The following is a 22,221-nucleotide window of genomic DNA, read 5'->3' on the forward strand; positions in this document are numbered from 1 at the left end:
TCTGGGATTACACAATATATTTACATTTACGTTTACAAATAAGATTTTTCTTGTTAGTTGATAAATATGTCATTAAATAAATTAGAATATTAAATTAAACGAATATATATTACTAGAAGACAAATATAATATTAAATTGCAAATATACAACGTGTAATGTCAGTATGTTTATTTGAAAGTACATACATTGGTGGTTTCGATAATTAATTTTTTTATCCTAACATATTTTTAAAAATTTATTTGCATCATTTGATGTGAGATTTTCTATATACAAGGTAACATGAGAATATGAGAATGCATTGAAAATTTTTTCATAGTATAGATGTCAATTTGTTACATCAATCTGCAAAAACAGAAACAAAGAATTACATTAGAATATTCAGAATATTAAATTTAATCTCGTAATTTACTTTATCATATACCATTTCATAATTTTGTATATTTATTTAATTAGCTATATGTGGTTCATAGTTCAATAGAAATAATTTGCAAAAGAAAAAAATTCAGTTAATTACTATGAAAATTTATTTGCGAAAGTGCCATATTAATCAAATTAGACATATAGAAAAAAAGAACTTTAAATTTTTACAAGTAAATAAAATTTTTTAAATACTCCAAATTTTATTATATAATCCTATATGTTGCATTATATAAATTTTTATGAAATAACGGTATTTCTTTATTTCTTTACTATATATGATAATTCTAGCATAGATTTCGATAATATAACAAAATTAAATTTTTGTATTTACAGTTATAACATCTTATTGCATATATATGAAACAAAATTTATTCTTATTACATACTTTAAATTGCATTAAAGAAATTACATACAAGGAACATTAAATATGCAATAAACTGTATTTACACACAAATTGATAGCAATATTCTTTAATTAATCAGTTTAATTTATAGTCCTGTATATAAAACCTTATTAACTTTAATAAATATTTATTTTTGCAATTCAATTATAAGATCCTATTTACTTGTTTCAGATATCCATAGAATAAAAATAACTTTAAACTGTTTAAAATGTGTAATATATATAAATAATAATATATATTACTTAATAAAATTAATAATATATATAAATATACAATTTTGAAACTATATTTTAATGACCAGCAGAGAGTGTGTGTTTGTATATATATATATATGCATACATGTAAACACATACACGCGCGCGCGCGCGTGTTTATATGTATGTATGTATGTATGTGTATATTACCGCATTTACCGCATATTAGCCACCCGCTACTTTTTTTTAAATATTGGAATTTGAAGTATGCAATAAGGATAAATTATAATTTAAGGATTATATAATATATATATATATATATATATATATATATATATATATATATATATATATATATATATATAAAATCCTAAAATTTAATATATATAGTGGCACTAATACCAATAAATAAAACTCTTATTGAATGAAAATTCTTTACAAAATTATAATTTTACAGTGCATAAATTATTTAAATATAATAAAAAAACATTTTGTAAACTATACTTTATTTTGTACAATTTTGATCTAAATTGTAACATTTGCTGAGTAATATACATACACACATATTTCTAATATGTGTATATATATCTCATTATTTCTTTAAATATATAATTATATTTTTGCTTGTTACACATACTTTAATTTACTTTTCTCTCTAATTAAAGTAATTTATATATAATTATAGCTCGCTCACATAAACTTGTTGAATTTACAAACTATTGCAATGGTAACAAAAATGAAATGTGCGATAAAAATATTTGGCAAGCATATAATTTATCTAAATTTTTTGCTAAAACATATACACACACACTCACTAAACTATATGCACTCTTACGCTGGATGTTTCCATCCATTCATACGCTGTAATGAGAAGCCTCCGTTATTCCATGCACAGTACATTACTGCAACTCCCGCCGCAATAGCGCCCGCAATACCGGCTTTTCTGACTCCGGCTGAAATTTAATATTATCATTTTGTTATAATAAATATAATTTATAACGAATATATATACATATAGATCATGCTTCGTACCAGGAGATCTAAACACCATGGCACTTGTAGCAGCTGCGGCAACTGTATTAAAACTATCGTCGGTTCCTCTAAGCCAAGTTAAGCCTATTCCAGCACAAGTGTACATTATTGTTATTACACCAAGCGAGTTTGCCATACTAGCACCACCCTTCATAACATAATTAATCAATCTGAAAAGAAAAGATGAAATATGCTTTTTCAAGTATTAAAAATTAAAAACATGAATGACACATAAATACATACTGTGTTCTTCTAAGCTTGCCAGTTTCACCAGCGATAGAGGTTGCTTTGATGCCTCTGTATAAACCTGATGTCCCACCGATCCCAGCACCTGTTATACAAGCAGCTCCAATCTGACTGAAAGCTAATTCAAAACGACCTCTCTGCTTTAAAGCACCATCGGGAAATATGAATTCTGGTTGACTAACGGGAAGATACGACGGATCAAAATTCAAGAATGGACTAAGTGGAGCTAAACTTGGTTGTGAAGTAACTGAAAAATAAAGTTAAAGTATTTTATAATATATGTCATATATTAGCTAAATTTTTTTGCTTATAATTCACTTCAATTCATTACAATCATTATTTGGTTGACTCGAACATGCCTTTTATATAAGAGTTATTTTCATTTCTCAACTCAAGTAATCAGAGTTAGATTTTTTATCAACTTAAATAGATACAATCTCTATATCTCTCAACTTATAAATTACACATATTTATATTTACCGTATCTATATTTAAAAAGAGGACTATAATTATGTTTGACCGATTAATAAATCAGGTTAGAGATACGATTTGACATGAATTTAAATCAAATAAGCAAATAATTATTTGTAACAACATAATTTTAAGAAATATGTAACCGACAATATCCGATTTAATCGATAATATTCAAAAAGAAACTCCGTTATTTATAAAAAATTGAAAGAAACCGCAATTGTAATTCTAAAAAAAAAATAGTTTAGAGTAACTTCAAAAAAATATTCATGTAGTACAAATATCTTTATTTTTACCAGGTATATTAATGTTGTTATATTTTCCATTATCGGCATCGACGTTTCCAGAATTATTGCGAAAGTCTATCATTTTCTCAAGACAATTTGAACCCTGTGCTTTTGATCGGACCACGAGACTCGGATCGGATAATCACGGACAATAGAACGATACATTGAATCGAACTGAATATGCCGAGAAAGCCGGGTTGGAAATGACGTAATCCTCTATTGTGATTAGCTAATCGTAAGTTTGTTCGTTTTGCCCGTACTTCCCTAGAATAAGGTAAGATTTTCGAACGCACTCCCGCCAAATCAGTCAAAAGAAATATAGGCTGCGATCGAGAAGACGCTAGAGATGTTTCGAAGCATTGCATTAACCAATCAGAATAAAGAAATCTTTACTCTTTTTGTCCTGATTGGTCAATCAAACGCTTCGAAGCATTTCTAGCGTCTTCCTGACAATATAGCCATAGACATAGAACACATCTAACTTTTCCTCTTTTAGGCCGATATTACATTTGTCGTACGACAAACTTTTTAAGCGCATTGATTAGTTAATTTCTAGAGACTCCAGAAAGTTTCTATTTTGCAGCCAATCAATATGCTTAAAAAGTTTGTCGTACGACAAATGTAATATCGGCCTAAAGGTACAATTTCATGTGCTGCAAATTCGTGCAGCAGAGAGGTCACGTGATCGAAATGGACGAATGAGTGACGACGGTCTGACCGCTGATTCGTCCATTTCGATCACGTGACCTCTCTGCTGCACGAGTTGCATACATAAAATTGTACTTTTACACTTCTACGCAGTATTTGTGATTTGTGACTGTTGGATATTTGGCGCGTTTATCCAGTTTATGACATCATCGAATATCTCTTCAAAAGCCTATCAAAGTAGTGTCCTTCTTCCACATAAATAAATAATATTACGTCGTTTATTACCTCTCAAGAAATATAAAGGGAACATCGGTTATTTATAATCGTATAAACAAGTAATTAGTATATATATATCGTAATTTATTCGATAAGGAAACTTGTTGAATCACGTTGAATTACGTTGAATTAAGATAACATTAATAACATCGTCGATAAGAACGTACTTGTGTATTTGTTACAATTAATGATTTGATTATATGAGGCAAGATGTCGAAAATACGCCGGCTATCGCTTCGCGGCATTCGTAATTTCGGTGATGACAACGAGGACTCGTTAATACGTTTCTCCTGTCCGTTAACGCTCATTTTGGGACCGAATGGCACGGGAAAGACGACGATAATTGAAGCGTTGAAATATGCCACGACCGGTGTATTTCCACCAGATTGTGATAAAGGAAGATCCTTCATACATGATCCCATACTAGCAACAACCGGCTCGGTATGACAGCAATAATTTATATTAATTTATTATAATTTTATATTGTGTGTTATATATTTATATTAATGTGTGTATTTACATTAATAATCTGCAAAACATCAGTCTTCTTAAAGGGCCAAATTATAGGATGGATATATATTTATAAAAAGACTGATCTTGCAAAGAGTTTACAACATGCAGGCACATATATGTTATTTATAATTGTCTATCACCCTTTCACCTTTTAAATATTTATGATTTTATGATCGTCACAAAAATTTTTTTTTATTTTAATTTTTGAAAACTTTAACGTACAACAAGATAAAAATAAATATTGTTAATTATAATTTTTGCTTTCTATGTATGATATTTATTGTTATAGGTAAGAGGTGTTGTCAAAGCTGAGATAATTGATTCCATGGGTAATACTTATACAGTATCAAGAACAATTGAGTCATTGAAAGCAGTAAAAAAATTTAAGACTCTTGACAGTACTGTAACCAGAGTAAGCAAGGATAAAAGAGAAGTGAGTGTCTAATATTTTCTTTTTTTTTTTTTGTATTTCTTAATTGTTTAATTTATTCAATTATTTATTCTGATTATTTTGATTTTCTGATATAGAAAGCATCAATAACCAATCGATGCGCTGATGTTGACGCAGAACTCAGTGTAGCATTAGGTGTTTCAAAGTCAATTCTAAATTATGTAATATTTTGCCATCAAGATGAGCTTAATTGGCCGTTTGACCAAGGAAAAACCTTAAAAGACAGATTTGATGAAATATTTGATAGTACTAAATTTAATAAAGCTTTAGAAACTATCTCAAAACTTTATAAAGAGTTACAAGGGGATATTCGAACTTTAAATGCGGAGAAACAGACTTTCAAAGTACTTGTATCTGAAGTAGAAGATAAAGAGACTAAACTCGAGGAACATAAGAAAAGATTGAATACCACAAAGGAAAAAATTAATGATATCGATAAACAACTTACACCTTTAAAACAGAAGATCGAAGAGGTGCAACAATCTCATTCTGAATATAAAAATATTCAAGCTGAAGAAGGTAAATCGAGATTTCACAAAAGTATTAAATAGATAAAGAAGAAATTATTATTATTTTCAGAGAAAAAGAAAATGGAATATGATGTGAATAAGGAACGATACCAAAAATTGAAAGAAACAATAAAGAATATCTTTGAAGGAACAACAGATGAATTAAATACGCGCATAGAATCATATGATACTATATTGAAAGAAAAAAATAATGAAATAGCAGAGGTATAAATATAAATATGCTTATAATAATTATATTATTACATCTCTGTGTATCCATCACATATTGATTTGGTGGTTTTAGAATGAAAATGAAATCAAAGGAATTTCTGAGAAAGAAGCTAGGATCTCGAAAATCTTAGCAATACGAAGGGAAACTGTAGGTACATTTAAACAGCAAGTAAAAGATCAGGAGAAAAGAATAATTCTCCGTAATCAATTATTAAATGATGCATTGCAAGCATGGGATTTTGATACAGTGCAAGAAGATGTAACTGAAATAGGTATAAAAAAAAACTAAGAGTAACCAGTTTCATACAATTCTTTTCAATATTAAATATTTTTTTATTGCTAAAATGACGCAAAAATTCTATACATAGAGGTAAAGGCTTTTACAAAAAGATTAGAACAAAAGATGCGGGCGTTGGAACGAGAAGTAGAAGAAAATAGACTAGCCATGCAAAAAAAAGAAAGAGAGTCGCAAAAGGAAGTTGATTTGCTGCGTAGCAATTATTCAAAGATAGAATCAGAAAAGATTCTCAAAGAGAAGGAAATAACAGAAATAAGAAATGAAATTGCCACGATTCGAAACCAGATAGTGCAGGTTGATGTATTTTCATTAAGTATTATATTTTTATGATAGAAATATCCGGTTTATAATAAAGCAATTATTTTAATTTTTCTAATGTAGATTGGTGCAGCAGGAAATAAATTAAAGTCAATCGAACAAAAACTTCAAGCGGCAAAACAAAAAACTGAAGAACTTAACAATGCACTAGATGTTGATACTGTTAAAGTTGATATCGAAAACAAAGTAAAATCTAGAGATAAGATTGAAGCAAGTTTAAGTGTGATTGATGACGAGATTTCTTCTTTACATAAATTAAGCACGTTAAGGACAGAATTCGATATGAAAAGATTAGCATTGCTAACTAAAGAAGAAGAATTGGAAAATTTAAAGAGGAAACATGGAGATAGCATCAAAACATTGTTAAATATTCATGAATTACAACAGACGAAATTGAAAACTACTTTGGAACATGTTCACCAGCAATTGGTATGTGATTAATTTTTTATTTATGTATATTCACATGCTTGTAAAATTTCATTAATTATGAACTTCAGGAAAATGAAACAAGTTCTTTGACAAGAGAGATTCAAACACAAGAACGTAAAACTACCGCTTTTCAAACCACATTACAATATATAGAGTCAGACATTGGGAAAAAGAGGCTAGAGCTACATCGTAAGAATATTTTATTTTTTCTAAAGTTCTATATATAATCTTTAAAATATTATTTTACATAGGTTTTTTTTTCCATTTTGGGTCTTTTTATCTTTCTAGGCGATAAAGAAAAAATATCTACAGTGTGTGATTACAAAGAGTTTGATGAGACTTTGTTAATGCAATCAAAAATGGTAAAGGATCTTCAGGACAAGCGAGGAATTTATGCTTATCAAGCCACAGCCTACAAAGAATATATTAAAAAGTTATCTGTAAAAGATCCTTGCTGCCCCTTGTGTCACAGAAATTTTCAGAAACAAGATAAAGTTGCAGATTTAATAAAAGAAATGGAAAACGATATAATTAGTAATCAACCTCATCGTTTAAAAATGTGTGAAGAGGAATTAAAAATACAACAAGAAAAATATGATAACATGTTGCAATTGAAACCTATTGTTGAAAAAGTCATTCAATGTGAAGAGAATGATTTGAAAAAATTAGAGTGAGTGAACTTTATTGCATGTATATTATACTACTATTGGTATTATTTAGGACTTAAGACTTGTGTTTTTACTCTATATTATTATATGAATGTATTAAACTTATAATACTTTTTTTTTTTTTTAATTAGAGAGAGATTAGAGAAAACCAAGAGTAGTGTAAAGTTGTCCAAAACAGCTATTAAAGATCTAGAAATGTCAAAGGCAGAACCTGAAAAGAAGTTATTATTATATAAAGATATGATCGGTGATATCAAATTTTGGGATCGATGCATAGACGAAATACAGCAATTAAAGAAAACTGTTGGTAACTTGGAAACTCAAATGGCCAATGCTGGTAAAATTATTGACAATCACAATAATTTATGGTTATTAATTAGTGTTTCCCTTTTCTCTTTTTAATACATGATATATTATATATATTTTCATAGGAATTAACACCAAAAAAACTATAGAAGATCTGCAGGTGCAGCGAGAATCCTTGAAAATATCTTTTAGAGAAACTCGTAATCATATTGAAGCACTGCAACTCAAATTGAATAAGCATAATGAAAGATTGCATGAGGCTAGAGAGACATATAACAAGTTGCACGAGGAACAATTAAAAATACATTCGGATATGCAAAAATTGAAACATTTAAAAGATAAGCAGGAGGATTTGTATACAAGGGAAGTTACTGTAGGAGAGAAAGTGGAAAAACTGCGAGAAGATTTGGCAGATGCTGAAAATCAACTGGATTCTGGAGTTCAGCAGTTGGAAAAGATAAAGGTTTGTAATTTATAATTAAATAATTATAATTAATGGGGATGTAAGAAGAGTACTACATAGAGTGAAGGCAAAAAGATTCTGAGACATTCTTTTGCAGCTAAAAAACTGGCAAAAGCAAGAAGCTGATAGAAAATCGATGATGGAAAGTGTTAAACGTTTATCTGACTTGCATAAAATAATAGACGAAGTCGATTCATTTATTAGCAGCGATGTACCTAGGAAACTTGCGAACTATGAGAGTGAGATAGAGACTTATCAACAATCACTAATGGAACTTATGAACAAGAAAAAGGTCATCGAGCAAGCCATAAATAAGTTGAAGGAGGACGTTGCTTCTGAAGAAATTGGAAAGAGAGAGTTACATGATAATATAATGTTACGTAAAACTAAGGATATAATAGAGGCTTTGAAGGAACAATATCAGAAGTTGAATGAAAAACTGAAAAATATGAATTACAATGAACTGACGAAGAAATGGGATCAGTTAGAAAACGAAAAACAGGCATTATTTCGTCAAGTAAATATAGTTATATTGTAACTTGTTCACATGTTTTATATATATATATTTATTTATAATTAATTTCATTGTATATTTTTTTTAATAATTTGTTTAGAGAAATGTAGCACTGGGAAATCAGGAGGAGTTGGAAAGAGTAATTAAACAGTACATGCAGGAATTGCGAAAAGAGGAATATCGATTAGCTCGTCGAAATTATACTAACAAGAGTATTGAACTAATAGTGAAGTATTATAAATATTATCAAATTAGTATACATTTATATTGCAATAGAGTATTATTTGGCTTTTATATTTATTTATTAGGTTCAGGAAGACTCCATAGCCAATTTGAAAGCTTACAGTAAAATATTGGATACCGCCATGATTGAGTACCACGAGGAACGCATGTCGACAGTCAATAAGATAATGAAGAAGCTATGGAAACATATTTACAAGGGTACAGATACTAGTAGCATAGAGATTTGTACAGAACCTACAGAATGGTGTGCGGGCAGCAATAGAAGAAGCTACAATTACAAACTAATTCAAACTAAGCATGGCTGTAAGATGGATATGAAAGGACGTTGTAGCGCTGGACAGAAAGTAATTAGTATTAATAGTGTTGACGAGTAATTCACGCGTAATCGTGAAACGCGCTATATCTATTTGAGACATACAATTCTTTTTACAGGTATTGGCATCTTTAATTATAAGACTTGCTTTGGCAGAAACATTCTGCAAGGAGTGTGGTATTCTCGCATTAGACGAACCAACGACAAATCTGGATGAAGAAAATGCTAATAGTCTAGCAGATACGCTAACTAAGTACGTTTCTTTTTATGCGAGCCATAATATCGTAATTTTAAGCAATCATATAAATAAAATTATAAATTATATATGACGTAATGTAATGCGAAAAATATATATTGCAGAGTTGTTGAACTAAGATCGAGATATCAAAAAAATTTCCAGCTGATTATCATCAGCCACGATGAAAAATTCCTACAGAAGCTGGCTGATTTGAATAATCATAAGCAATTCCACGAGCTTTATCGCAAACAAAAGTACGTTATATAAAAAAATACGTTTTATGGTAAAATATTAGATCGTTGCAAATAATAAACTCTGATTGTTCTTTACAGTGGAATGACTGCAGTGAAAATTTCCGACTTCAACGAACCTACGAGTTCTCTGGTGCAAATTAAAAGCGAGGACGAATCCGATGAAGAAGAAAGGCGTCATCAGTTTCGGGATCCAACTAGTAGTTCATCTACAGATAGGCCAAATAAAAAGAGATACAATTGGGATGATTTCAATGAACATGATAGGCCACCAACTAAAAGGAAATATCATTTCGCCGAGTGATTCGTCTAAAATATATATGCGCTAAGCTTATATATATTATTTATATATGCATTATATTTTTTCCAACATATATATATGCATTTGACTTTTTACAAGATTTCTATAATTGTTTCAGTGTATTCTCGTAATATGTTGATGTATATTCTTTCAAAGAAAAGTTTTATTTAGGCAAAAGTTACATACATATTATCCACTTCTGAAAATACTTCAAGTATATGATAACTAAACGCGCGAAGATTATCTTGTACTTACTCCGAAAGGAGTACGCTAGAGTTGGTTATCAATAAATTTATTTTTAAACTTACGATATATCGAATTATGTATCATATATTTTATAGATGTATAGAACGCTTGTTTTAAATCATTCCTCTATCGTTTCTCAAATATCGACTATTATTTGATCATCTGCTAATATCTGGTAACATTCAAGTTTTTATATAAAAATTTTGATTAAAAAAAATCTCAAAGATAATTGCCAGTACTTATCGATACCGAGCATTTATCTCTTGTATTTCTTTCAAAATAGTGTATATAACTACAATCAAATAATTTAAATATTATCAGTATTTACAGAGATGTTAAATCTTACAAATGCAATTATATGATGGCTATCTCGCGATTCGCCAATCGAGGCGAGAGAATCAATCGGGAAGTCAGCCGTGAGCGGGCATTCCAACGGTATTGTCTCTCTCTCTCCGGTGAGTCTCGATGACCGCTATAGTTAGCGAATTATCGCGAATCGAACGCCTGGAGGGAGTCGGCATCGTACGTAATAGGCTGCTGCTGCTCGGGGAGCCGTAACGTCATAATAGGATAGTGATGTTAGTAATACCATCGCGCGGTACCGCCGCCCGCGACTGGAGGCAATCGGCCGGGCGATTGACTGGCCCGACGCTGCATACTGAGTCTAACCAATTTGCATCGCATTGTGTACTCGTTACGCTTCCATCTGCGCCAGCACACGCGCGCATATCACGTCGAGGTGACGGCGACAGCGTTGTTTTTAATCGTCTCGACATCCTAGACGACGCGACGCGTCTCTATTAACATCTTTAATATATGAATAAAACATTTACATTTTTGATGATTATTTTTAATTATTCCTCTATTTTTCTCGCAATATTTTCGTTATTTATAACAATAATTCCTTTGGAATATAAATTTAAAACAATTATACCAAAGATAGTTAAATTTGTAATATTATTAAAAAAAAATAAAAAGTATTCTGATTCTCTTTGTAAATCTGCATCGCTTCAGTTAGGAGTTGTAGAAGAGGCGGAAGAAAGAAAGAGAAGATGTGTTATTTACGTATAAGCCAAATTCTATATATAAAGTAAAAATTGACTTGAAATTGATCTAATCAGAATGGAGTACATCGTGTATTTAAATTAATGCATAAGGGTTGCGTTTCGGCGCGCGGTAACGATTGTCGGGATCGGCATCACCATCGTGCTGAGCATCCCGACAGCGAAACCGACCGCCGTTTCAGCAATCAGCGTCCTGGGAGAGCCGTGGAAACCGCGGAAACCCCCAACTCTATTATCGTTTCTGGCGTCGTTATCGTTATTAGCCGCTCCATCGCCCGGCCATCGTCACGTTACGGAGAGAGCGAAACTCTATCCGCACACAGTTACCCAAGTCCTGGCGCGTGTTCGTCGTGAGGTCCCGAGGCCCGTCAATCGATAATTTTATAGAGAAATACTTTGGAGTTTGAAAAACTCTGTGTATTTCTCAGAAACTTTTCTTTTAATATCCTTATCCGAGACCGAAAGAGGAAAATATTTTTCTGACTGTTCTATTCTATTTTTATTAATCGCAATTTTTAATTATCAGTGATTTAGTAAAGTAAAAGGGTTGAATAAAGGTACAGTTGAAGACACGCGTTTCGGTTTTATACTAAAGTAAAATCAATTAATGCGTTTTGCAATTCTTTATATATATATACACTTTGTTCGATTAGTTTCACGCATCTTTAATGATTCGGTTCAATGCAATTTGCTATTTTAGATATCGTCGAAATTCTTTAATTGTTCTCCGTCTTATCATTTTTTTTTTTCTCGCGATTCATATTATTTTCCGCGATACACGCATTCAATGCGATTATATGCTCGAAGCTCGGGATAAATTCAATTGACAATTGATTGATCGCGTTCTGTTGTGCTATCGATGCGATGTGATTCGCGGTTGGGCTATCTCGAGCAATTGGAGAATAGAAACGGAGCGAGAGAGAATCTCTCCCCTTCATCTCCGCGATCCGCTTTGATCTCTTTCTCGCTCCGATCCTTCGACGAGGAGGGGGATTTTTGCGTCCGCGCCCCCTCTTCAAAATATCAACTAAACGATAACCGTATTTATTATTCATTCGGCCGCCTCCCTTCTCGTACTACGCGTCCCCAATTTTACAAAGTAGTTTTTCAAAGAATTCCGCGAGCGGCCTGCATCGCCCATGAGACAACCAAGAATGTGTGTGTGTGTGTGTGTGTGTGTGTGTATGGTAAAAAGTGCTCGTGGATCGGTGTTCTATCGCCCTCACCTCCTCGGAATTATCATATTTTTGATGCGTATCTTTAAAACTACGAGATATAAATAATCTATCATAAATACAAGAGAGAGAAAGAAAGAGAGAGAGAGAGAGAGGGGGGGAGGGAGGGGATGCATATAAAATATAACAATTATAAATTATACTTAAAATATTTAGGCCTATACTTTTAGCAAATATGCGAGATTTAGATTAAGATCACCAATAGGATCTTTAAGAAAGAAATCTAGTTAGCTATTATTACTGTAGAATTTATTCACTTTTTACATAAAGTATAGATTTTCGATACATATTAATATAAGATTGCTCTATTTTTTAGACGTCTCGCGTGAAGAAACGGAAATTAATTGAAGGATTCGTGCGCAATAAATTTTTATCGTGGCGAAAAAGAGAAAGAAATACACAGAAATACAATATATATATACTGACGGATCGAACCGAAGCGTACGCGTTATTTCGACGGAAATCGAGTCTCGAACAATCCCCGACAGACAACAAGCAAAAAAGAAAGACATCCGACGGATGCCGGGTTATCGAGATTAACGCGAATCCATCGAACCCGTGCGCGCTTTCCTTTCTCCGAAAATCGAAAGCGAGCTCGTCCACACAATCCAACGATATCAATTGCTCTGCCCGACATTGTGTTTCGTCGTCAGAGCGGATTAGACGCGCTCAATGAACTTTGAGAATCTCCATTTAGATCTGATCCAAGATCGCTTCAGCTTAAAATAAGATTTGCGTAATACTTGTTTTGGCGATGATAATATGGTATATCTTATTGTTCGTTAGAGATTTCGATTTATTTTAGCGTATGAGAATCGAACTCAAAATATTGAACAAAGATAACTAAAGATAAAGCGAATTAAAAGATAATTAATTTGAATTTTAATAAGATTAATATTTAATTATTTTAATTTTTTTTTTATTTCTAATAAAAAAATAATTATTTATTTTAATTCTTTTATTTCTAATGAAAAAAAAAATTAAAATAAATAATACTTATTAATCTTATTAAAGTTCAAATTAATTATCTTATAGGTATGTGTGTGAAATTATATCTTATTTATTTAATTTCAGGAATTCTTCATAAAATCGAATCAAATTTAATGAAGGAAAGTAAAGCCAATATCGATGACATCTGCCTGGTTTTTCAAGAGCAAATATATATATATATATATATATATATCTGCTCTTGACTCTTCATCCTTCACACGATCTTGCTACTCCTCGCGCGGGTTACATTCTTCCCCGAGATCAGACGCCACTTTTCTTTTCCGTTTCCTACGCTCATTCTCCCGCCTATGATCAAGTCCCCGAGGATAAAGGGATCAGAAGAAAAAGGGGATATGGATTGACATTCGAATTCCGCCGGTAAAGGATCTCTTTTTCTCGTCCGGTCATTTTTCTTACCCTCATCACACTCCACGCGAGCCACCCCCGCGCCGGCGAATCCGGCTTGCAGTTTAACAAACTAGATTCATCAAATTCGACACCGATCGTCCATCCGTCGGTCGGTCGATTTTTCGTTCTGGATTTGGCGCACATAAGGTTTCATACGACGCGATAAGAATTGAATATTAGTATCTTGTCAGCATAATGCCGCGCTTATAATCTTTACGTTATAATACTTTCGATCACTTCCTAATTCATATTGTTAGTATCATTTATGTTTCGAGAATAATATATTATAAAGACCGAGAAAAAAGAAAATTTTAAATTTCAGAAATATCTATTAGCTTTATTATATTAATTTCTTCAAACTCGATTCTTCTTCTATCTTTTATAATTTTACGTAAAGTTTAATTTTATATAATATCAAAGAAAGAAATATACATAAGATTCACGGATAATAAATGGAAGCACATTTACGATAAAATAAAAAAAAAATATATATATATATGTATATAAAGAGAGAGACAATATATATATATAATGACTAAAAGTGAATTCAAATAATTCTTCAAATATATATTTATAACGTTCATATATCTGAAAAGGTTTGTCTTATCTGGCATTCTTAAGAGTATTTATACGCACATTATTTGATTACAACGTGCATAAAATTACATAAAAAGATATCAATTCAATTTTGATTCAATTATTGCATTTAATTTTTGCATCGCTTTTATATATCTGATTATCTTAGATTATACATATGTAGGGCGGGACGGAGGAAAAACGAGGACATTGGTATACGACACACTTAGAGCGAGTAACTCCCTCCACACGGTTGTTGGTATATTGACACGAGGAATACTGCGCTAAATCATCTGTCACCCCCAAGTTCACCCTCGTAGCATCATCCGGGAAACTCTGAAGTATCTAGCTGTCTATCTGCTGTCACTCACGAGAGCTTCTCTGCCGTGTTACGAGGCGACCCCTCCTGTGCTCTTCCTCCCTTAAAATGGGGTGTTTACACCTAATCGCATTTCAAGGGTCCAATTTATTAAAAAGACACCGTCCGACTTGACGAGCCGTTCTAATATTGACTTTTCCTTAATATGTTTCGAACGCGTCAAAGTTCAAACCGACTTGGCGGCGATGTCAAATAAACAGTTGCTTTAAAACGATCTATGTATCTCGTCGTCTCGTTCAAGTTGTAACGTCCTATATTACTTTTTTCTTCATTTTCTTCATAAAAGCGTTCGATGTAATTCAATTTGTTCGAAAGGATTAACAGGTAATCTGGATTTATCGGTACCTGAAACGCGCGAGTTCACGAATTTCAGAACTTATTGAATTATTGGATATATTGTCAGGTCACGCAAATTTATCAAGACACTTAAACGCGATCATTAAAGCATAAAAAAGTTAAAATTCAATACACGTGAATAAAAATTGCTTTTGCATAAATTTCCTAATTCGATCTTTAGAAAAAACATCTAGAATAAAAATGCCGTTTCACTCGAAATTCTCAATCGTTTCAATCCTTTTTAAGACGTTTTGAATTTATCGATTAAAAGATGAATAATTTAATGTTTTTGTTTTTTTTTCCTAAAAAGATTATATATCATTCAAAGTACGAAGTTCCCGATTTTCTGACAGTTCTCTATGTCGCTCTATTAAATCAAGTCTACATCCCAAGGAGATGACAAAGCGTTTGAGCACAGATCTTTTAGCGAAGATCGAGTTTACGCAAACAAGAATCCTCGCCTTCGCGATACAGCGACGAAATCACGAGGTAAAAGAGATCGCTATTGGCAGAAACGAGCGGGAGGGTTGACCTAATAAGGGATTATTGCGCCTCCGCCTCTGAAAGGGACGAGACATCGGTGTCGTCGGAAGAAAAATGGAAAGAGCAACGACAAAGTAGACGTCGGAGAATCAAAAGTCTCGATGCGGCACGTTGCAGAATCGTTCGCGAAAGAATTTCATCCCCTTCTACACCGGGAGCCCTCTCCTTGTGGATGCGGCAGCTTTTATAGCGTCGGTGGGCACCACTACCACCATCATCGCCGCCGACGCTACCACCTTCTACTCTTCTTCGTTCTCTTCCTCATCCGTCCCCGCCATCCCCCTGCGCTGTCCCCCTCCGTTCCTCGCAGGAGGAACATGGCTCCCAGGCAGGAGATCCGTCCGTCCACACCCTCGCTCCCGAACAACCCCCGCGGCCCCGACGTTTTCTCCGACACCACCCCGCCTGCCCCCGGAACACTTCCCTTCCCCCTCGCTCCTTTTTCCTCCCTCCCTCGGCGTCAGCTCCCCCCGTTGCATTTTAAATCAAAGCCTCGGAGGTAACGCAATCACCAGGCATCACGACGCTTCCACAATTTTCTACTTTAAGCTACTTTATGTATTAGTACCCCCGCCGTGTCTCTCTCTCTCTCTCCCCCCCCCCTCCACCCCTCTATTCCCTGACTCGCGTATCTCGTCGACGGCGCGCAGCCCGCTCCTCCGCTACGACAGTGCTCGTCACACCCTCCGCAGTGTTGCTCTTCTGTCTCGGATCCTCTCGCGCCCTCTCCCGTTTCGTCATCTCCCGGCTACCGCCACCCATCTCCCTCTCCCTCTAGCACACGAGCTGGTAACAAGGTTATTTTATTAAACGAACCTCCGCGCACCGCCCGCTCGCCAACATCGCCGGAATTCGAGATGCGCAGCAGCTCGTCTAACCGCGAACGAGAAACACCGTCGTCCTTGCAAACAAAATGGGAATGGGAGAAAGCGTTGCCTTGCAGGGTGTTAAGCAACGTGGATACTAAATAAGGTTGCAGAAAAGATAGGAGAGCAAAAAAATCGATTTAACCGAATCATTCCGCATACTTGCAGCGTGTTAAGCGAAATATTTAAATGTGTAATTGTAAAAAAACATTAAGTTAAAGAAGAATGCACAAATTTATTCATTAATATTAATCCATCCATTTTAAAAGAAATTTGTGACAAATCTGTCGAAAAAATTTTTTTTGGAAAAGAACGTTATTTTTTTTTTTACTTATATATATATAACAGAATTTAAAAATTTATTACTTATTATTAGTTTCTTGATCTTTAAGAAACTAATGATGCTCTTAACTAATGATGCTGATAACGATGCTCTTTGTGTGTAAAAAAAATTTACGAGAACAGAATTTATCTCTCACCTAAACGAATGTAACGTGTTCTTTTTCCCCCGTCATCGCTACTTTCCTTTTTTCCCTTTTACAAGTCGCATCATTCCCTTCTCTGCAGGAGTTCTAGTCACGGTTCGAGCCGTCTAAAACGACGAAAACTCGCTTAATGCGTTTCGCGCGAAAACACGCGATAGTCCCTTCATAGTCGCGTGAAAAAGTGCGGCCCGTCTAATCACGATAAACGAGAGACGTACCGGGACCGTGATGATATTTTTAGTATTCCGTTAGGCCCTTTTTTCCTATATCAAATCGACTGAACACCCGAGAATGATGTCCCAGGATGGTTACTTATAATAGGGATTGGTACGTGTGTTCGCGGTATGCAGTTCGCAACGTGGCGCGGTGTAATCCAGTCACCACGTAACGTGATTACATTCCTAACTCGGTCTCTCGTTTTCTCTCTCTCTCTCTCTCTTTCTCTTTCGGTGTTTCTCTCCCCCGTTCGGTTTTTCAGAATTTCTGTTTCTCTTCTTCTCACAGTTCGTATATTTTCATCTTCTATTGCTCTCGTGGCTGAAACTCGACCATCCTTGGAGGCCAAGTAGAGCCCGAACCAAATATAGTTATGTGACATTAATAACAATTTGGAAAAAATCTATGATACACGGCTATCGTTATTTTTCAATATAGCGAAAATGTCTGCTATCACTAGTATTCGTAATGTGATAGGGACAAAATTAATAATTTGAAATTAGTATTAAAGAACTCGATTAATATATATATATATATATATTTAATATTTTATTATCCTTATGTTTTTTTCTAGAGAAAGATCGTTCCGCTACTTATGATGGAAAAATTTATCGTAACTTTCCATTAGCGCGTTAAATCTGTTTTTCAAGCAGGCTGTTCCTGTAATAATATTTAAGCTTTAACTAATGGAGTAATTAATCATTCTTTTTTCAAAATTGTAATCTTAAAATATGCGTGCCGCATACCGCGTGAAAAGTGAAATGTTTCAAATTAAAAAAGAATAAAAGAAAGCAAACTACTCGAACTTCTCAGCTCGAAAAAGACAATGGTGTTCATTCGAAAAAAATGTAGGTAACGTGAGAAGGCCGATAATTATTATCGGTGCTTGCAGCGATTTGCCGTTAAGTGACAATCTTCATAAATTATCGAATCCTGAAAGAAACGAGCTGCCAGTAAAAAAAAAAAGGATACAATAACGCGCGCTGATATCGAAACTGATAATGAAGAGACGAAGAAAAAAAGACACGAGCTGACGAAAGTAGTTGTACGGGTAATGAAAATTCTCGGGTATACATCGTCTATATAAATAATTGTATGTCGGACACATTGGCCGTTTGGATTTCTAAATTATTAATCGCGCGATATTTCTCAATTTTTATCAATATATTCAAATATTGTGTAATAATATCTATAAAATAGAATGTGATATTCTACAAATTATATTTTCCTTTGACTTTCGGCTTGAATTTTGAAGAAAAATCTACGAAAATAAAAAAATCTTATTAACTATTTATTTTATATGTAACGCTAAGTTTCCCGTAGTCAGAGAGTTTGCGAGCGTAAAAAAGGAAACGTCCTGAGCCTAAATCCGTGCTGCTTGCATTTTGATATCGCGGCATGTTAAAGGACGTCGTCGAGGGGATGACGAAGGACTCGCGCGGATGCGCGGAGAACGAGGAACCGCGACTATACAAGCGCTACTCCACGTAGGATCGTCATAGACCTCCCGAGGGGAAAAGGGGAAAGGGGTAAACACGATTTACACCATAACGATTGTCTCTCTCTTTCTCTCTCTCTCTCTTTCTTCTCGTGCAAAGTGCTTATGTGCGGCCACGAAAGGACGCAAAGAAGAGGGAGGAGGGAGGAGGGCGAGTTGTTACGACACACCGAGAAACAGAAGATTCTGCGAGCGCGATATATGGAGAGGAAGGGGAGGGAGGGGGGGGAGGAGGAGTAGTAGAAGAAAAGCAGGGGATGTTTGTCCTACGCGTTATTTGGCCAATAAAACCACGTGGCGGCGCACGGTTCACCCCCGCGTCGTCGTTCGGTGATAGATGTTCGTCGTCGGGAAGAGTGCGAGCTAGCCGCGAGGCGCGTACGCGGTGAGAAGGAAAGGGAGCGAAAAGCGTATAGGCGAGAGAGATGGATAGAGATGTATAGGCCACGCCTCGTCATACGCATTACGCACGCGCGGTTCCGCCTATCGCCGAGCACGCTTCCCGTCGTGACGGAACGGCGGCTACCGTCCGCGATTCCGCCGCGGCTGCGACACGTCGTCGTACGCGACACACTATCGGTTTAGAAATCCTGTCGCCTTGCGGCTCGAGTGTCGGTATTCGGAGTAGGCAGAGATAAAGATAAAAGAAGCGAAAGAGAGAGAGAGAGAGAGGAAAAAGAGAGGAGCTGCCGTCCCGCAGGCCGCTGTGCTCGTCGCGTGCTCGTATCCACGAAAAACAACGAGATCAAGTATCATGTGTGAAGCAGGTTGTTCTATTTGACTGGACTGATGTTTCGGACTTTGGATTCAAGCTTTAACCGCGTGAATATTGAGCTGCTGTTTCAAAGAGGATTTCGTGGAGATTCAAGTCTCGCTTTATCTTAACATAGGAATCTCACAGGAATCGATCCGGAGGACTGTCCTGGCACGCCACGCGGTGTCTATGTCACTGATAAATATCACCGATGTAAAAGTGCTACTTGAAGAGAGAGAGAATATCCTACAAGTGTCTTTGATTTCTATCGCATCTAACATTTGACTCGAGATTTGTACGATAACCGATCGTTTTTAAATCCGTCGCGCCGACTGACACAGTTTTCTCTGTCATGTTAACAACATTGGAATAGCGTGATCTCCAATTTAGGCGGATGTTAAATCCTAATTCGCGTGTGATTGCCGATTGATGTAAAACGGAATTCTTGGCCGTTACTCGCAGAGAAGAAGAGACCATCGCGTAATTCGCACGCGACGGATCGCTTTATTCTGGTCTCGCGGTCGAGAATTTCTCAATCTTCTCAGTCCTCATGAATTTCATAACACGCGCGTGATCGTACAATCGTTTTGGATCGATAAGAATGCGCTGAACTCGCTCTTCTCTCTTATTAAAAGCCAATTATTGATCGCGACAAACGCAGAACCAGGTAGATCCCACGGTACGCTATCGAGATCCATCGGATTAACGCGATAGTTTACAAATCGAACTTGGAGGACTGGAACGATATTCCGGAAACACGCATGCGGAGTTAAGGACAAAGTTAGAAGCGAATACGTTTACGAGGTCGAGGAAAGTGTGGCGGAAAGTGTAGTGGGATCGATATCATCGATCGGAGATCGTACGAGCACCCTGAGGAACGTCCGTCGATCAGCTGATATTCGCGAAGAGAAGAGGTCCGCGGCGGTGCGGAGGAGATCGGGAAGGTGTTGTTCAGCCACGAGTCCAGGATTCTCACCCCCGGAGGCGGTACCATCTCGCCGGGGGGCGCGGGGCCACCCGCGAGCCCATCGCCGGGACATTATCATCCCCCTGCGCATAGTCCGCCCCTGGTCAAGGTAAGTTGATCATCTTATATTTTAATTGGAGATGTTTTTCTTTCAAGATATATTCCTCGCTTTTTTAAATAAAACTGACTTTTCCATATGCAAAATACGTTGGAACTAATATAGGTGGTCGATTGAAGAAATTTTTGTGTGTGTATATATATTGTATATGTGCGTGTACATGTATATATACATATAAAATAATTAAAATCATTATCTATTTATTATCAATTAATTATTTAATTATTATTAATTTATTATCAATTTATTATTAATTTATTATTAATATATCAATACGTTATTATAAGCAAATAGACATTTTGATTTGATAATTTTAATAATAAATTTGGCAATAACTTTTCGATCGATGGATAATGTTTGATTAATGTTTATTCTTACAACAGTAATTTGCAGTTTTTCTGCTCAAAATATGTTTTATATAATTTTGCGATTTTATAAGAGAAAGATAAAAATATTATAATTTAATACTCTTTCAACCTAATAATTTTCTATGATAAAGTAATACAGCAAAAGTTGTCCTTTTTTATATAAGGAGTACCTATTCTTTAAAAATATTTTTTTTTTTATATATCAAGTATACATTATATTTGATCTCTCAGCCCTCTGAATAAATAAGATATACTTCAAATAAATAAAGGAAACGCGAATGCTATTTACGTGCTGTCAACGTGACAGATAACGAAGAGATTGAAACAATTGAATAATTATAGTATCATTACAAGCAAGAGCACTATTTTATCTGTAACTAATACATTTCGGACATCCGGCTTTTGAAACAATATACATAATTCAACTCCCGTTCAGAATTACATCGGCAAAGTTTTTAATAAATGTCATTCAATATAACAATGCGAAAGACGTATCGAAAAATCTATTAAAACTTTAAAAAGGAATTTTAATTTAGAAAGAAAACAAAATACAAATATATATTCAAATAATATAAATATATATATAAATTAAATATTTCAATATTAAAAACGCATCTCGATTATTTTAGCACATCATATATATGTTTGCATTATTGTATTTCATAATATTTACTAATATCTTATGATATAATCGCACTGAGAAATTATTAATATATATGTACGCCCATAATTTAAATTTTGTCACTATATTTCAAACTCGATCGGAATTATGCTGTCACACTTAAGTGGTATACTAGGGTAGAGCGGATGAATGTAATGAGTACCATAAAATGCATTTATGCACTCATCGTGTTAAATAATGGAAATGAATGATATCGAAAGAGATTTCTCTTACGCTTTTTGTTTTACTTAAAATAATCTTTCATCGCTGATTTATTGTATTTTTCATCGTATTGCCAGTTTACATATCATTTTATGTTTTATTGTAAACTTTCAATTATATAAGGAGAATTTTTTTCAATAAAAAATTTTGTTATTGTCATGTGATCTGAAATCTTACTCTTCTAAAGGATCCACATTGCATTTGACGACACGGTGAGGAAATTATGTTAAAAATAACTTTTGACTATCATCATAAATTATTTTGA

General features: G+C 34.4%; 2 protein-coding genes across 5 annotated transcripts; one reads left to right on the forward strand and one right to left on the reverse strand.

Annotated features, from left to right (window-relative positions):
- Positions 1-171: 171 nt before the first annotated feature.
- Positions 172-3,212, reverse strand: Tim23 (translocase of inner mitochondrial membrane 23). Of its 2 annotated transcripts, none has more exons than XM_070307419.1 (5): positions 3,064-3,212; positions 2,294-2,543; positions 2,051-2,220; positions 1,854-1,971; positions 172-343 (listed from the first exon to the last, which is right to left on the reverse strand). In XM_070307419.1, exons 1-5 carry the CDS (start codon positions 3,134-3,136, stop codon positions 334-336), a joined length of 621 nt encoding a protein of 206 aa, XP_070163520.1. In that variant the 5' UTR covers positions 3,137-3,212; the 3' UTR covers positions 172-333. The 2 variants fall into 2 exon arrangements, with proteins under 2 accessions (XP_070163520.1, XP_070163521.1); XM_070307420.1 differs by having other exon boundaries at positions 1,834-1,971.
- A 733-nt stretch (positions 3,213-3,945) lies between these two features.
- Positions 3,946-10,331, forward strand: Rad50 (DNA repair protein rad50). Of its 3 annotated transcripts, none has more exons than XM_070307390.1 (18): positions 3,946-4,037; positions 4,184-4,419; positions 4,781-4,924; positions 5,020-5,461; positions 5,522-5,676; positions 5,756-5,954; positions 6,051-6,274; positions 6,362-6,727; positions 6,796-6,916; positions 7,016-7,397; positions 7,527-7,732; positions 7,827-8,164; positions 8,262-8,681; positions 8,779-8,904; positions 8,987-9,265; positions 9,354-9,487; positions 9,595-9,726; positions 9,805-10,331. In XM_070307390.1, exons 2-18 carry the CDS (start codon positions 4,189-4,191, stop codon positions 10,025-10,027), a joined length of 4,122 nt encoding a protein of 1,373 aa, XP_070163491.1. In that variant the 5' UTR covers positions 3,946-4,037; positions 4,184-4,188; the 3' UTR covers positions 10,028-10,331. The 3 variants fall into 3 exon arrangements, with proteins under 3 accessions (XP_070163491.1, XP_070163499.1, XP_070163483.1); XM_070307398.1 differs by having other exon boundaries at positions 4,189-4,419; XM_070307382.1 differs by lacking the exon at positions 3,946-4,037 and having other exon boundaries at positions 4,050-4,419.
- The last annotated feature ends 11,890 nt before the right edge of the window (positions 10,332-22,221 follow it).

The sequence above is a fragment of the Polyergus mexicanus genome, unplaced genomic scaffold (genome assembly GCF_030449975.1).
Source record: "Polyergus mexicanus isolate NDT 795.1 unplaced genomic scaffold, iyPolMexi1.0 SCAF_2, whole genome shotgun sequence".
NCBI lineage: Eukaryota > Metazoa > Arthropoda > Insecta > Hymenoptera > Formicidae > Polyergus > Polyergus mexicanus.